We start from the raw sequence: 17701 nt of genomic DNA, 5'->3' as shown, positions 1-17701 counted from the left end.
TACTTGCTGAATATTTCAGCAGCCTTTTGCTTTCCAGAACGCCTCTGCCTGCCTTTAGTCTCAAGGAATCAAAACTGAGCGACGCTATCGTTTGCTCCTGAGGAAGAAGGAGGAGCAACATTTTCCAGCTCTCCTTCCAGTGGTATGTGGGTCAAAGGCAATCAGATAAGACATTTGCAATTTGAATTGAAACAGAATAAATGGAAAAGAACAAAAAATAATATTAAATGCTTCACAGCAATAACACCAGCCTTAAAAAATAATCATGAGTTCAAAGTTACCACATAGAGCACCTATGCAACAATCTTCACCTACTGAATATTCACAGGGCGCTGCACTGTTCTGATGACCTCAGTTATTGTAAAAGATATATTCAGCAGTGTATTCTGTAGCCTGAAAAGTTTGATTAAATCTAGTTTAAAATCAGTTAAAGAAAAGAAGTATGTTGATAATATTAAAATAGTGTGAATGTAGTGTATTGTTGGTGAAAAGCTTGGCAGCCGAGTTTTAAACAATAAAGAACATGGAATCTACATTATTAAAATATTAGTTTTATTCATGAAGCCTTCCTCTCATCTACCAGTAGGAAACTCAAGAATGGGAGGGTGTTGATGATGCTTTTCACCACAGCTAGTTTCTCTGCACTTAGAGAGTCACTGGAAACACACTGACACTTCTTCATTTAATGACATTATATAATTTTTGCTCAATATTTCAAAAGCAAATTTTTCATGCTGAAGTTTCTAAAGGGTGTTTTTGATTTCTGCACATCTTTGTCACATTGAAATGTGATATGGATAGAACATGTTTCATCTGTGGTATACAGTAAGTTTCCATTTCCTGCAACATGACGCTCAGAGTGACACTTTGGACTTTGACCTTGTCTTGTCTAAAGCACGTGTCAGACACATGAACAAGCACTGCACTCAGATAGGTTTCAATTCTGATTGTTTTCATTTAAATTCTTATTCTTGTTTCACATTGAGCTTCCCTGTGAATTAAGTGAAAACATTGCAATGCTAAGAAGATGTGTATACTGGCATGTTCACTGCAGTTAGATTGCAGCTAAGTGTAGATGTACAGTATAGCTATGTTGTTATACAAATTTAAGAATAAGCATCCAGGTAGTAGAGGAATGAACACACAAGCAGGTCATGACAGAAACAATACATACAAATTATAAAATGCAAATTAAACTACAGTATAGCATCATGTTTGTGGACATAATGTGTTTCTCTAACAATTAGTGTTTTAATAGGGTACAAATAATGTGGTTATATAGAAAACTGAAATCCAGGCAGATTCATTTTTAACAATATGTTGTAATATAAATCCTATATATGGTTTATATTTCCCTCTTCCCCTTCACATAACCACTACAGCTGCTCATTTACAAAAATAAATCCAAATTGTGCCAGTATGTGAAAAGTGGATGAGAGAGAGATGGCTGACTTGCAACCCTCATGTTTGCCAAATGATGATTTAACTGATTATGATAAATGAATGAATGATATAGTTCTGTTAGAGAGACATGTTTGTGCTCTGAGATAACTGCATGTTAATTAAAAACCCTCATATCACAGCAGCTCATGAATCACATTCCTTTCTAATTAATGCACCTCGCCCTCCCCACCACCAGAGCAGCAAGTACCACACATCTTTCATTTACGTCGGTGAAAGATCGTAAAACTGAGACGGTCGACTCCTCCTGAGATAAAATATACAAATATCTGGCTACAACTATGAAATAATAGTTTCAATAGTCCAACTTTGTTTTAAAACGGTGCCCTATTTTTCCTAGTGCGGCGGAATACTGTATTTTCTCCTTTCGCCATCTTGATGTTCGATCGCACACAGGCGGAAGCAACATCTTCGGCGGAGCAACAGCGGGTGTGGTTCGGACTCTTACGGGTGGTTCACCTAGCAGCCCTTTTCCTATTTTCAGCCAAGAGAAAGGAGAAAATTTCCCTGACTTCACCACGGAGGAGCGGCTAGACTCTGGTAAGGATAGTATGTTTAGCCACATCTGTTACACGGCGTATTTAGAGCGCGGCAATACATGTTTCACCAAAGAAAATCATCTTTGCCGAGGGAGGGGGGCTCCGGTGGGGTTTTCTGATTTGGCTGGCAGTACGGCAGGTTTTGTACGGTGGCGCTTGGATCTACTTTTCAGACGTCCTGGCTAGCTGGCGCTAATCAAACCCAGAATTAAACATTTTAAAGGGTTTGCTTGAGAGTCACGATTCAAACAATGAATTGATATGTAACCGCGACGGCTTCCAACACCGGTTGTGTCTCGGGACAAATCTTAAAAAAGCATTTGGACTCGGTGAGTGACGCTCTGAACAGTGTTTGTTTATGTTAGCTAGGTGGCTAACTAGCTGAGGGGTTAGCTACGCACGTTATGTTAGCTTAGCGAGCCTTCAAGGTAAAAGCTAGCCAACCTGTTAGCAGGCAGCAGCAACGGTGGCTAATGCACGCTAGCGCTTCGGTCTTGGAAATATATGTTGCTGTTAAATGTGGTCGGTAATTGGTGTAACCTTTGCAGTTAGTTGGGGTTTTGGTTCAGTTTTGATTAGGGCTGTTTTTTACGCTCGTAGTCGGACCCACCATGAGAGGAGGAGTCATGGAAGTGATTGCGGGGCGGAGGGGGCAGTTTCTCTCATTGGAAACCCAAGCTGCGAGGTCGGAACTTGGCCGTGGTAGGGGGAGGGGGAGAAATATGCCTTTGATGTTCTTTGCTGCTGAATGGTGAATTGTGTTCGTGCTGGCCTGGAAATACCCACCGCTTTGCTCTCTCGGCTGGAGGTGGAGGCTCGGCATTTCCCCTCACAGCTACGTTAGTAAGCCAAACAAGCGTCTGAATCAGAAGGGACCTGGCACACAGGTAGCGCAGTAGACAGCGGTTTTATTATTGAGACCACGTAGGAGAAACGCATAAACGTTACGATTTGGTTTGGCTTTTAGCAAACAAGCAGTCAAGGTTGAGTGCGAGTTGTCTCATTTTCTCCTGTGTACTTGCTATATTTTACACAGACATATCTGCTGTGCGGGCTGAGGGCAGGCAAGAACAATGGCTACCCAGTGTAAGTATGAAAAACTTCAAAACACCTGGTCTGTTTTCATGTAAATTAGTTTTATGTTAATATCACTTAGACCATTCCTAATTTATCTTTTATGTCTGTACATAAGAATTTCTCTGTACATAAATAAAAGGAGTACTACAAGCCCTGAGGCACTGTGGAAATTGAAAAAATGGGTGCTCGCTGAGCACATGTCACAGTATCCCAAGTAATTATAATTCATATTCTGTTACATCTGAGTTTATCCTTAAGGAGGAAAAGTGTATCTCAGTATTGTCAGAGGAATTTCATGTTCATGTACTTCAATTTATGATCAGCGCCTGAAGGTTTCAGGCATAGAGGAATGCAAGCTTTTCCTTTGCTTTTCATTCTGGCCATTTCCATTTACTTTTTTTGCCACATCCTTATTTTCTGTGCCCCTTTTTATTTTCCTGACGGCTAACTTCACCTCTTTTATTTCAACGTCTCTTACCGTGGGGCAATCAAGATTTCACACTTCCAGATATTTTGTATTCCTCTGAGTATAGTAGCCAAGAAAACATGATAGAAGAAGAAATATTGTCTTTGCTTAAAGTGAGAAAGTAAGATTACTCATCTGTAATTCCTTGTGTTTCACCCTTTTATTGTGCAGCTGATTTGATGGAGTTGGACATGGCTATGGGAGACAGTAAGGCTGCTGTGAGCCAGTGGCAGCAGCAGTCTTATCTGGATTCAGGCATCCAGTCTGGAGTTACAACCACGGCACCATCTTTGAGTGGCAAGGGAAATCCAGATGCTGAGGAGGACGATCCAGGTCTCTATGACTGGGAATTCAACCCGCCCTTCACTCCTGAGGCCACAGGTATGTGAGATATATCATGATATTTACAACATGGGGATATCTACTCTTGCCTAAACGGTATAGCAAAATCTACAAGTCTCTTTGAAGTCACGGTGCCTGCTGTCAAATTGCATTATTTTCAGACATTGAGGGTTATGCCATGACTCGAGCCCAGCGTGTACGTGCTGCCATGTTCCCTGAGACCTTGGAGGAGGGGATCCAGATCCCACCCACTCAGCTGGATGCTGCCCACCCTACAGCAGTGCAGCGCCTGGCAGAGCCCTCTCAGATGCTGAAGCATGCTGTGGTCAACCTCATTAACTATCAAGATGATGCTGAGCTGGCCACTCGTGCCATCCCTGAGCTTACCAAACTGCTCAACGATGAGGACCAGGTACATGTTCAAATGAGCCCCTTATCTCCTGAACACACTCAAAATGAAGAAATAGTGTGTCCTAAATAACCTTTGGTAACTTGTAAGTGGGCATGTAGTTACGTCCTCCTACTACATGCCTCCCTAACAAACATTATGTCTGTCCTAGGTTGTTGTGAATAAAGCAGCTGTAATGGTACATCAGTTGTCCAAGAAGGAGGCATCACGCCATGCCCTGATGCGTTCACCACAAATGGTTTCGGCGGTTGTCCGTGCCATGCAGAACACTGGTGATGTGGAGACGGCTCGCTGCTCCGCTGGGACCTTGCACAACCTTTCTCACCACCGTGAGGGGCTCCTTGCAATCTTCAAGTCTGGAGGCATCCCTGCCCTGGTCAAGATGCTGGGGTAAGAAACTGGAGAAGTTGTGGTTCTAGTTCTACTACACAGGCAGCAACCAATGCACTAACAATCCAGTGGGTTGGAGCTAGCAGCACGAATGCTGAGCACCTTCTCTCAAAGTGGTGTTTGTTGAGTTTTTTGCAGAGGAATCTGTTGGCAGAGAGTGTTGATGTATTTCCTTGTAGCTCAACTTTCCTGTGTACAATATTGCCCCATGTCAGTGAATGGTAACTAATAAGACAAATCCTAACACCATTTAGGTCTGTGCTGCCTACCACTACCAAGCAAGACATGTTTCTTTCAAATGCAGTTGGCTGCAGTACTGTATTGATGACAAAGGCATATACAGTTGTGGTTTGAGTAACTAAAATGTGTTGTGGTGCTGAGAGCAAACAGCCAGCAGCTAGAGCCTCAACTGATCAAGAGCTAAACGTCAATCTTGTAAGGACAACACTCTCTTCACTAACACTTACTCACTCTCTACTCTGTGGGTGAAGGCTGCTACATATTGAGGAAAACGCATCTGAACTCTCCTGCCACGTTGTGAGTCCTTCAATCATGATTAAGTAAATACTGAGTCAACTGCAAATTATGAAAGAAGAGCTAATGGTTTAACTCTCATTCACCATGAGCATAGTTGCCAACCACCACATGCATAGGAAACCAGATCTTACAACAAAACAAACCAGCAGGTATTAGACTCTGTGGCAAATCCAAACTTGACTCATTGCTTTGATATAGTGACATAACAAACTCTAAATCTTCAAACGAACACCCCACAGCTCACTTTGAAACCACTGATATATCTTCCTGCCTTATATTATTCTTTGTATTCCTCATGAAAGGCCAAAGACACAGCAAAAACAGTTAGCTGGCTGGCATGTTGTGACCCGTTGGTTGTCACGTGTGTTTCAATTTGCACCTGGAATTGCATTAGCGCACTTTAAACACCGGGAAGAACAAAAGCTTGTTGTGGAACAAACGATTTCCATGCAGGTAGTAATTTGGATTACCAACCCACTCTGGTTGAGTAAGTGTCTTTTTATGCATAGTAATGGTTTACATATGAAGAATTTTTCATGAATTTATGCTGATTAGGTTTTTTTTCTATGCTCTGTGTATTTTAGTAATGTGGAGTATCACAGACTGCGTCATGTAATCGTTTCTCAAAAACAGAGTTATTTGCAGATTTCTGCTCAGTGTTTCCCCACAGGATTTTAGGAGACTATGGCGGAACGGTGTCTGGTTAATTAATGGGAAACACTGCTGCTTATTGGTTGTGATTAACAGGTCATTGATCAAGGACAGCATAATGATTAGTTTGCAAATTTCATCCTTGTTCTTTACATAAACCCTGCAGTGTACAAGGATTGTTCATGTGTGGCGAACTTTTTGCTGTGGAAGTGCAATGTCTATGGAATGAAAATGAAATGAAAACTATCTAGAAAATAGCACAATATCGGATGGAGCAGCTCTGGACTCGGTGTTCTTTGTGGACAAAATGTTTGACCTGATGCTAATGTTAATGCAATACTTCGTGTAACATCTGAGTTCATTGTGACTCTGATGGCACTACTTAATTTATTCCTGTGCACATCCTTAACCGATGACTGTCACAATTTGGGCCTTTTGTTTCCAGCCCATCTTGATTGGAACAAATCAGTTTTTGGATCTCAACATTGATGAAATCCACTGCACTGATTATTTGCTATTATGCAAATGTTTGGCGTGTAAACCTGAATGATTACCGACATGTGCTGAGCTGGGTTTTGATAGATACTGGCTTTTTCATTGAGCTTGATGTAGAGAAACCTTCTCCCTTGTGCATGAATTTGTTTAATTGTGCATATTTTAACCATAAACGCTGTATTTGAACATTGTTTTCTTCTTTTTATTTGTTTGTTTTTTCTTAGCTCACCAGTGGACAGTGTGCTGTTTTATGCCATCACCACACTCCACAACCTGTTGTTGCATCAGGAAGGGGCCAAGATGGCAGTGCGCCTGGCTGGGGGGCTGCAGAAGATGGTGGCCCTGTTGTCAAACACCAACGTCAAGTTCCTGGCAATCACTACTGACTGCCTGCAGATCTTGGCATATGGCAACCAGGAAAGCAAGGTATTGGAGCATCATCTTATCTAGGCATGCATATACATCGAGTCATCATCCATTTAATACATTTAATTGCACCTCTTGGCTAGCAGCAGGTTGTTGCATGTATTAACATGAACCTGTCTTGGCTTTAGCTGATCATTCTGGCCAGTGGTGGTCCCCAAGCCCTGGTCAACATCATGAGGACATTCACATATGAGAAACTGCTGTGGACCACAAGCAGAGTGCTCAAGGTGCTCTCTGTTTGCTCAAGCAACAAGCCTGCCATCGTAGAAGCAGGTACATACACACTCATGGTGCAGAACTGGAAATAAAATGCAGTAGAGTGAAAAATGTATTAACAAATTGTCTGGTATAACTCGAGACATTAAAACTATAATTATAGATATTAGATATGATATTACATTTGTATTTAGGGTTTGCTACAATGGAGAAAGTGAATTGGTTTGTTCTACTATGTCTTGCGTGTGTAGGTGGTATGCAGGCCTTGGGGCTTCACCTGACAGACCCCAGTCAGCGTCTGGTTCAGAACTGCCTCTGGACTCTGAGGAATCTTTCAGATGCTGCCACCAAACAGGTACAGTACAGCTGTCTCATGGTCTGTGTTGACAACTGTCTTTAATGTGTGTAACAAAAGTGTATTGATAGAAAGACCTTGAAGTGATATAAAGGGATTTAACAGTATATCAATTACAGACGGATAGTACGCAGGAACCTCCAATTCCCCAATTCTGTTTTTGATAGTTTAACTCCTCATGCATCATTAGAATCTTATTCATAATAAGTATTTCATTTATCAATATGCAAAATTACTGAGAATCTTAACTTTCTTCTTCTCTTCCGTCTGTCCCTGCTATCCTGTCGTGTCTCTCCAGGAGGGAATGGAGGGTCTCCTGGGGACCCTGGTTCAGCTGCTGGGCAGTGATGACATTAATGTAGTGACATGTGCTGCTGGCATCCTGTCCAACCTGACCTGCAACAACTACAGTAACAAACTCATGGTCTGCCAGGTGTGTATTACCGTTGACGTCTTTTTTTTTTTTTTTGTCATTCAAATTTTTATTTGTTTTAACATAACTTTACAGACATTTCAAGTGTTACAGATATCGCACAAATCAATAGTCTGTTCAAGAAAGCAAAAAAGGAGAAACAGATTGATAGGACGAGGAGAAAAACAGACAAAAAGAGAAAATAAAAAACATCTGAAAAAATAAAAACAAAATACAACATTGATGAAAACAGAACACTCATCCCACAACTCAAAGGCAGCCCCCACCCCTGGCACCCCTGGCACCCCTCATGCTTCATACATATTCAAAGCATAAATAAATACAATTACATGCAATGTAACTATCCTTCCAACCATGCCTTACACCCCTCTATGGCACATCCCTTATGTAGTTCACAAAGACTTCCCATATCTGACTAATTTTATTTGGAACATTATTAACCCTAGCAACCATCTTTTCAAAGGCAGCAGTCTCTGTCATAAGTTTTAACCACTCCACAAGCTCTGGTTTATGTGGGCTCTTCCACTTGCGTAGTATGAGCCGAGCCGCAACAACAAGACCAGTTATTGTGACCCGGACCTCTGCTTTGGTAAGGCCTGGTGGCATTAGAGCCCTATCCATTAACAGGCATAATTGTGGGGATTCTGGTAAAGGTTGTTTAAGCCATCCTTCAAGGTTTTTCAGCACCGCCTTCCAGAAGGGCAGTACCATAGGACAGTCCCATATAGCATGAAGGAATGTCCCCAACTCCTTATGACATTTCCAGCATTTACTGTCCTGAGTTAATCCCATTCTAAACAGTTTCAGTGGTGTAAAATAGTATCTATGTACAATCTTATAATGGATGAACTTACTCCTTGCATCCCTTGTAGCCCAACCTACATTTGAGATCACATCCTGCCATACATCTTCGCTGATCTCATCACCAAGATCCTTTTGCCATATTAATCGCAAGCTTTCACACATTTTTGTTTGAATATTTGACATTTTTCTATAAAACATAGAGGCTGAATGCAGAGTATGACGACAATTGAGAAATTCTTGAACCTTATTTTCTCCCGCCTCTGTCCATTCTAATCCAAAAGTAGAACTCACACTACTCCTCAACTGTAAATACTTCCAGAAATCCCCTTTGTCTGTTAGACCATATTGTTCTTTAAGGTCCTGAAATGATACAAATGACTGGTCCTTGTAGAGGTCATTAACAACACGTATCCCTTTTGCCAACCATGTACCCCAAGAGCATGTCTTTTTCCCTATACATATTGAAGGGTTATTCCATATAGAAGAATAACCCTGTTTATATTGAGAAATCCGTTGACGTCTTTTTGAGTGTTTGTTGTACACAGATTTAAATTCAGATTTTCCTGTTTTATTTTGTAATAATATCCAGTCCACTGACTGATCTCATCTCGTTAGGTTGGAGGCATTGAGGCTCTGGTGCGAACAGTGCTTCGAGCCGGTGACAGGGAGGACATCACAGAGCCAGCCGTCTGTGCCCTTCGTCACCTGACTTCCCGCCACCAGGATGCTGAGATGGCCCAGAATGCTGTGCGTCTTCATTACGGCCTGCCGGTGGTGGTCAAACTGCTGCACCCGCCATCCCACTGGCCGCTAATCAAGGTCATTAGCCATCTCTGTTTCCCCACACCTGCACATTTTTACCTGTCTAAGATCAGTGTTTGCCCTAGCTTTTTTGTCTTGGACCTTGAGTCTACTGATAGATTGATTAATGAGATTTGCCTCCAACCAACTTAAATATATTACATTTCCTACTATCTAGGCCACGGTGGGTCTGATCCGGAACCTGGCTCTTTGCCCAGCCAACCACAGTGCTTTGCGGGAGCAGGGAGCCATCCCTCGCCTGGTCCAACTGCTCGTCAGGGCTCACCAGGACACCCAGAGGCGCACCAGCATGGGAGGCAACCAGCAGCAGTTTGTGGTGCGAAACCAAGTCAACAGACCCTCTATCTGTCCTCATTTGCATAACCAAAATAGCTCTGTGCTTGATTTCCTTGCGTTTGTTTTCACTCGACCATGTACAGGAGGGCGTGCGTATGGAGGAAATAGTGGAAGGCTGCACAGGAGCTCTGCACATCCTGGCCCGGGACGTCCACAACAGAATTGTTATCAGAGGGCTCAACACCATTCCACTCTTTGTCCAGGTAGAACGAAAACCCTTAAATGTGAAATCTCATGATCAGCTACACGTACATATATTTGCAATTCAAATTATTATTTCTGAATTTAAATAGTGAGACACAATGTTAGAAATACAATGTCAGCTTTTGTTTTTTCGTTCCTCATTTTTGTGTTTAATATTCACATCTCCAATTACATTTTGTCCTCATCACATTTCTGCCTTCTGCAGCTACTGTATTCTCCAGTGGAGAATATCCAGCGTGTGGCAGCAGGTGTGCTGTGTGAACTGGCACAGGACAAGGAAGCTGCTGAGGCAATCGAAGCTGAAGGAGCCACTGCACCACTCACTGAGCTGCTGCACTCCCGCAACGAGGGTGTTGGTGAGTAAACGTGCACAGACTAAGCACACAATTGTGATTGTCGTTGTCAGTGAGACTTAACTTCACTCGTACTGCTCTGCATTCTCTCCTGTAGCAACCTATGCTGCAGCTGTCCTGTTCCGCATGTCTGAGGACAAGCCCCAGGACTACAAGAAACGTCTGTCGGTGGAGCTGACCAGCTCTTTGTTTAGAACTGAGCCTATGGCCTGGAATGAGGTACACATACATACACACTAATAGTTAAATAAAAAAGCTGTCAGCATTATCTAGTTTCTTCTCTTCTCACAAAGAAACAATATTCAGTCCACAGTATCACACAATGACAAAGCCAAAACCAAATTACATGAATTGCATATATAGTATACAGTTAGTACATTGTATAGGTCTCCTTCACATTGGCCGGCTTGTAACAGACTTGATGCATCACTCCTTTCCCTTTTTATAGACTGGAGACCTGGGACTGGATATGGGACCTCAGGGGGATCCTCTGGCTTACAGGCAGGATGGTGAGTAACTTTTATCTCTGATGAAATCCCTACTCCCTCTCAACTCTTGTTTATCTAGTTTGATGCTTGAGCGCATCTGATTTTGAGGTTTACATTCAATTTGAGGTTTAAATTTAATCTGTTATTTGTGGTGTGACTGTATTGAACGTTATTCTGAGACAACCAGCTAAAAAGGCTTTTTGCTTTTCAGACGGAGCCTACCGGGCTTACCCAGCAGCCTACGGCCAGGACAGCCTGCTGGACCCCATGATGGAAGGTGCTGACTACCATGCTGACACTCTGCCCGACCTGGGCCACCACACTGACCCACTGCCAGACCTCGGCCACACCCAGGACCTGATGGACAGCAACCAGCTGGCCTGGTTTGACACCGACCTGTAGAATTGGTGAGATGGACTTCCACAATACACTTAGCTCATAGTAGAAGCCTAGCTGATGAAAATGACAACACACTGATTCATGTTTTTGTCCTGTGCTCTTTTGCAGTTGTATTCTGATAGAACCTGCATTGTGATTGGCCTGTATTGTCTGAAGCAGCATTATGGTTGGCCTGTAGAGTTGTTGAAGGTAAAGGGAGAAATAAAAGGTCTTGGAAAGTGCCTGACACAAGAAAACAAAGATGGTTGCCACGGGAATGTTAAAAGCAAGTTGAAACGGGGGAAAGGAAAGGGTTAAAGTATCAGAGATGTGGGATCACACAATGGAGGTCTCGGAGCAGGTTACCTATATGGATGAGTGCACATGAGGTGGATCTTAAAAGTTTGAAACACATATGTTTTAGCCTTGCCTGTATTCTTATCAGTTTTTGTTTCTATTTTTCTTATTCTATTTTTTTATTTCTTTTTGTATTACTCATTCTCTGTTATGGTACTGACCCAGCTTGCCTTCACACTAGCCATCTTCATTTTCTCTTCAATGCTAATCATTTGTAATTTTTTTTTTTAAACGTATATTACATGTAGTGTTAAGTTATAGTGATATTATACAATGTTCCTTTGGTTTATGGCCGAATGTGTAGAACACTAATAATCAGTTGAATTGTACTCTGACTTAAAGTGTAACATTGTGTAGTTTTTTTTATAATCTCAGAAATGGAGAATTATGCATTCTTAATATGTGCTTGTTTAAGCATAAAATATGTCAGTGTCACAAATGTTCTAAAGAGGGGATATGGGTGAAATTGAGGGTGGGTTGGGGATAAATCTAGAGACAAGTGTTTTATATACAGTATCACTGGTAGGTTAACAACTATTTTGTATGCTATCATTGGATGTCTGATAGAAAAGTCTTTAACGCTATCATTGGTGGTCTAATAAAACTCAGTTTTATGTGCTATCAAAGGTAGCTAGGTTGACGAAACAGTTGTAGTCCTGCTGTGCTTATTTTGGAGACGAGGTTATGACACGGCTGAACAATAAAATGGCATTTTATTTCATTTAGTCTCTGACTCGTGTCATCAATATGCTGAAGTTGATGTGTGTTTCACGTATACACACCAGTGTTTCCTAAAGCATTTCACACATGATGTGGATGTGGTGTGATAAACTGCCCTCAAGCTGTGCTACACTATTGACATTGAACCAACCAATCACACACCTATTGGGTATCATAGATGTAACAGTTCAAATATTTGGTATAATTTTCATTTAATATTAGGTTTAAAGGTTAAATATAAAAAATCAATTGGTAGATCTTATAAAAATGCTCCTGTTTTTTGATTGTTTGCCACTCAGCTCTGTCAACATCCTTAACACTCAGATGATTGAATAAGCAGACAAAATATAAGACCCACTACACAAAATTTTGAATGAGGCAGAATTATTAAATCTAAAACTGAAATACAACTCTGACCAGCAAAAATGTCAAGGAATCTTTTTAAAGATAATTTAAGTTGTTTATAAAGTGATCATGGTTTGTTACCCTGTTAAGTCGACCAGTGTTGAAAGCTTTGATGAAAATTACATTTCCTTTGTGTCAGCTGTCAATTACCGTGTCGCTTCTTCTGTATTCATAACTAGAAATTAGGGCTGTCAATCTTCCCCCCAAATCAGGTTCGAATTTCTAACCCATCTTATGTTAAATATTCGACTAACATTCGAATTTTTAATATGTTTTTTTTTTTTAAACCTCATTATAGGGGGGAGGGGGGCGCAGCGATGACGGTGGCGACAACGACACAGCAGAACGCAGAACAATCCTGCATAGGAGCTGTCCATGGTTACTTAACCAAAAGTCTCTTGAAGTGTTAAACAGGGAACTATGGACTGTGGAAGTTTGAATAGCAAAAATACAGAAGTTATCTTGACGTGAACCATATGTTGCGGTATATATAAAAAAAAAAAAAAAAAGGAGGAAACACGGCTTCACAGGTGGGGGCGGCGTCCCCCCACCCCCCTCCTCGCGGGGGCTGCAGGGAGGGCACAGAGTAGTGGTGCAACAGATCACAGCTGATCGGTGATCAGCACACAAGTGGTCCGCGGATCTATTGATTAAAAAAAAAAGGTGTGCGTGTAGTGTCGGGACACATACGCGCACCGTGGCAGCCGAATGAACGGGCAATTAAAAAAAACTGCTCGTATATTTGAAGCTGCAGCTTTACCTTGTGCACAACAACAACTGCATGTTGTTTTATCAACATGTGTACTACTCTGAACGTTGCGACGCACCACGTTAATTTGCCTCGTTAAAAACATTCGAACGTCAGTTTCCACCTTCGAATGTTCTCATTTTGACTAACATTCGAATTGTATTCGAATAGCGAAGTTCGTTCTGACAGCCCTACTAGAAATATTCATGAACGGATCATTTACGGGTGCAGGCCTGAATGACAAATATAATAGTCTACTAGTGTGAAAACATTTCTGAAAGCTTTTTCTATTTAGCATTAAGTTCAATGCCACAGGGTAATACAAGTTTATTTTATGTTATATATGCACAGGCAATTCAGAATGTATGAATGGGGATAAAGTAGCATAAAATGCACAAGAGGATACAAAAAAAGTTGCATACACAGTCACAGTGTATTTAAGAGTCATGGGTGTAATTATTAGCAGCAATTAAACATCAAAGACTTAATCCTGTTTTTGTGCTCCATAGCAAGTGAATGTAGCTTCACCTTATTTTTATTTTCATCCTGAACATTAAGCAGAATGCTTCCTGATCACCTCACAGGTCTAGAGGGCTCATAATATGGAAACAGGCAATGGACTTTTATTTTGAAGGCGATACTTTGACCCACTTGCAAGGAGTGCAGAGATCAGGGAGCTGGTGTGATAAAATACAAAGTACTATCTCGTCCCTGTCGCCTCAAATTAAACTCCTGAATATAGTTGACACATTTGATTTGATTCATCATTGCACCTCTCATCACTGCCGAGGCTTTTCTCACTGAGAAGTGTGGACAGTCAGGAGGACGGGTCGATAAACAGCAACGTCATCGTGGTCAGAGTTGCTGCTGTCCTTCCCCCTGTGTTTTAGTTTCTGAGACATTTTAGCAATACACAGGAGCAGGCTGAAGGTGCGTGACTCGTTCAGCTGATGGAGGTGTTTGCATACTTTATACAAAGCACTTGACATTCATCTAAAGGGCATGTTCAAACCTCTCCCTTCCTCAAAAGGAGTTTATGGACTTATTCATCAACTACAGTCAAACATTCAGTAAAGGACAAACATCACAATAGGAGCTATCCAGAGTTCAGACTTTAGCTTACAGTTGTGACATTTAGAGGATTTTGCACAAATTGAGTGAGAAAGCACAGAAAATTGAATATTAAGATTAAAACTAGGAGCAAAAGTCATGGTCGGAGATTCACCAGTAATTCAATACAAATATAAAATATATTTTAAAAGGCTCTTACAAAACAGATTTATGTGTAAACTCTCAGCTTCTTTGGAAATTATCTGTTATTACAAGCCCTAAGGACATGCCTTACGTTTCAATAGGACATCAGTATTAAAGTGTGTATTGCATGTTAATGGGACCTTTTCAGAAGTGAACAAGGTTTGAATCGCAGGGTGGGGCCTTGTACATGATAATAGATCCTGTCCTTTGGCTCACCTGGATGTTCAAAGGCTTTTAGACAGTCATCTGTCTTTGTTGAGTTTGTATATTACGCCCATATCCACAGGGTTAACTGATACACCGTGGGGCCTGAAGGCTTCAAACCAGCAGGATTTAACAATTCATGACAGCCTGAACTACAAGGACTGAGCTCAACTATGTTTTTCGAGCTGTGCGTGAGCTCTTCGCTCCCCAGTATGTGACTCATCTAATATTTCGCGGCTCTTTACAAATGCACAGTTTCTAGGATTAGACTGTTCAAAACACTGAGTCTGTATTTTGCACCTTTTAATTGATAGCAAATATTTATACGGATAATTATTGTCAGAAAATGTATAGTATATCTGAATTTGCATTACTAAGCTATTCAAGGTTTGAATGTCAGTTTCTTGGCAGTACACATATTAATTGTGTTATTGGATTATAACACTTGCAGCATTTAAACATATCAGATGTGCTTAAATGTTCTTTATCATGCAGATGTACTCATTCTGACAACTTCTTAACATAAGAAAAAATGATAAGAATAAAAAGATGAAAATTATATTCTCTCTTCATGCGAGAGACATCTGTGCAGAGTGGAGGTGGAACTGGCACATACTCAGTTGTTTGTGTCAAATGATTGTCAAACGGCAAACAGATGAAATCAGATATTTCACCTCATCGAGGGATCAAAAGGTTATTTGAACCTGATGTTTCCTAGTGATGGATGGACAGGCTGGCACCACTCATCTGTGGAGACAGATAATCTGTAGAGAAATCCACTTTTCTTTGTCAACCCACTCATGTTTTGTCAAGGTAAATGTTTCTATTCCAGCAGTTTTAATATTTCAAGTGAGCACACTGTATTACTTGTGTTATTCAAGGTAATTAACTCACAACTTGTATTTTCAATTTCATTAGATTGGCAGTAAGAGGAACTCCTGGAAACTGAAGTCCAGTCTGATCACAGCAGCATCGTCATGTAATCAGAAGGAAGCTCCTATGAGGCGAGAATCACTGTAAAATATATAAGCATATTATTTTCTTATCTAACACAAGATTTATATATAATAGAAATATGTTACAATTGAATTAAGTTGCAATAAAAATAGTTTGTCTTTTGGGGACATGATTTCATGTAGAGATTAAAAAAAAAAAAAAAAAAAGGTTTTCCATCTGCCTGCTCATTTCAATGAGTGTGATCGAAGTGAAGCTCAGATGAGGTGAGAATCACTGCAATGTGACCAAAGACGTCTCCATTCATAAACATTGTGTTTGCTGTAACTGTCACATTCCAGAGTTGATCACCTCATGTATCACAGCCTTTTTTCTGCACAGAGATTCACTTGTTTGTGAAGCAGCACACTAGTTTAATTCACTAAATATTCACTATTCATTCTTTAAATCACCTCTGTGCTGAATATTACACAAAGTCAACATATTGCTGAATACACCTGTAATTTACAGCAGCTGGATTAGACTGTGTGAGGAGACAACATTTGAGAGAGAATCAACATCTTTAATTCTCAGTTCTTCAGTTCACAGTCAAAACCTGATGCTCCACAGGTCTGAATGTCAGTAAACTGCACGTTTTTAATCTCATCAAACAGATCTGGAAAATAATTTAGAATTTAAATGTGGAAATATACTGATGTGTCCATTCAGACCTGAGACCCTGAACATTTCAACGCCGTTTTCCAGTGGAAGATTATTTAATAGTTTCTTTCTTTTCAGGATGTTTTTGATGGTTATTGTATAAAATAAATACAAAAATAAATGTTAAGTAGTTATACAAAGCTTCAAAACAAAACTGAACTGAATGCCTGGAGCAGCAAAGGCTCTCAGGAAATTTGAATAATTTAAATGTTAATTTTCCAGTGATTTAATCTCTATGGAAGAGAAGAAAAGATTTTTCAGAGTTTTACTAAAGAAAGTTACAGAGATGTCTGACTTTTAGTTAGAATGAAAATGTCAGTTTTACTTAAACAGATAACAGAAATTGACAGTCTGATAGTTGCATCCAGGGACATTTTGATTTATACATGATAAAGGAAAATGTGACCTTCTTTCTAGTCTGAAAAAGAAAAACACTTCAACAACAACTTTTAATCTTGTATGTAATATATAAATAGTAAATAGAGAAATGTCTCATTTATTACAAAGACTCATCCAAACCATGAAATGGATCATTACTGTGATCAGTGGCTCCACCTCCAGCAGTAACGGCTCATCTGCTCATGAAAAGGTCCTCATTAAGCTGCAGTGCACACCCTCTAATGTCCTATTGTCCCAACACCACTTATATCCAGAGCTGAGAACATCAGGGCCACATCTGCACTCAGTGACGTTGTGGTAGCTCTGCTCTGTGTAGGACCTGACTCTCCAAGCAACAAGATGCAGAACACAAGTGAGAAGTTTGCAGCTCAGCTGCATCAGAGAGGTCTGTTCAGGAAGAACGCCACCTACCTGGCCAAGATCGCTGTGGTCCTCCAACACGCTCCAGGAAAGATGCTCACTTTCACTCAGGTAAGGAACAGCCAAACTGCTTCACTGACTATGTTTAAGAAAATAGAAACAATGTTTCATGTTAAACCTTAAATGTGACCTTGATGTTTTGTAGCTGATGGACAGGCTGGTGCCACTCATCTGTGAAGACAGAAAATCTGTGGAGAACAACATCAGAGTCTGTTTATCAACCCACTCCTGTTTTGTCAAGGTGAGTGTTTATTCCTGTAGTTTTAATGTTTCACATGAGCATATGAATTATGGTATTAAAGGACCAAATCATCCTCAGTGTGTAACAACAGTTGTGTTGTGTTTTAGATTCCAGTGGA

At 40.7% G+C, this 17701-nt stretch overlaps 1 protein-coding gene across 2 annotated transcripts; it reads left to right on the top strand.

The window, feature by feature from the left end:
• Positions 1–1753: 1753 nt before the first annotated feature.
• LOC310994095 (catenin beta-1-like) lies at positions 1754–12260 on the top strand. Of its 2 annotated transcripts, none has more exons than XM_083982642.1 (17): positions 1754–2001; positions 3037–3086; positions 3715–3924; positions 4047–4297; positions 4446–4684; positions 6592–6793; positions 6922–7066; positions 7261–7364; positions 7663–7797; positions 9217–9420; positions 9581–9739; positions 9843–9962; positions 10169–10319; positions 10414–10535; positions 10765–10825; positions 11016–11211; positions 11312–12260. In XM_083982642.1, the coding sequence occupies exons 2-16, from the start codon at positions 3074–3076 to the stop codon at positions 11204–11206; spliced, it is 2307 nt and encodes a 768-aa protein (XP_083838768.1). In that variant the 5' UTR covers positions 1754–2001; positions 3037–3073; the 3' UTR covers positions 11207–11211; positions 11312–12260. The 2 variants fall into 2 exon arrangements, with proteins under 2 accessions (XP_083838768.1, XP_083838769.1); XM_083982643.1 differs by lacking the exon at positions 1754–2001 and adding an exon at positions 2129–2329.
• Positions 12261–17701: the final 5441 nt, after the last annotated feature.

This window comes from Trachurus trachurus, assembly GCF_905171665.1.
Source record: "Trachurus trachurus genome assembly, chromosome: 11".
Lineage (NCBI taxonomy): Eukaryota > Metazoa > Chordata > Actinopteri > Carangiformes > Carangidae > Trachurus > Trachurus trachurus.
This window is presented reverse-complemented; position numbering and strand designations above follow the sequence as displayed.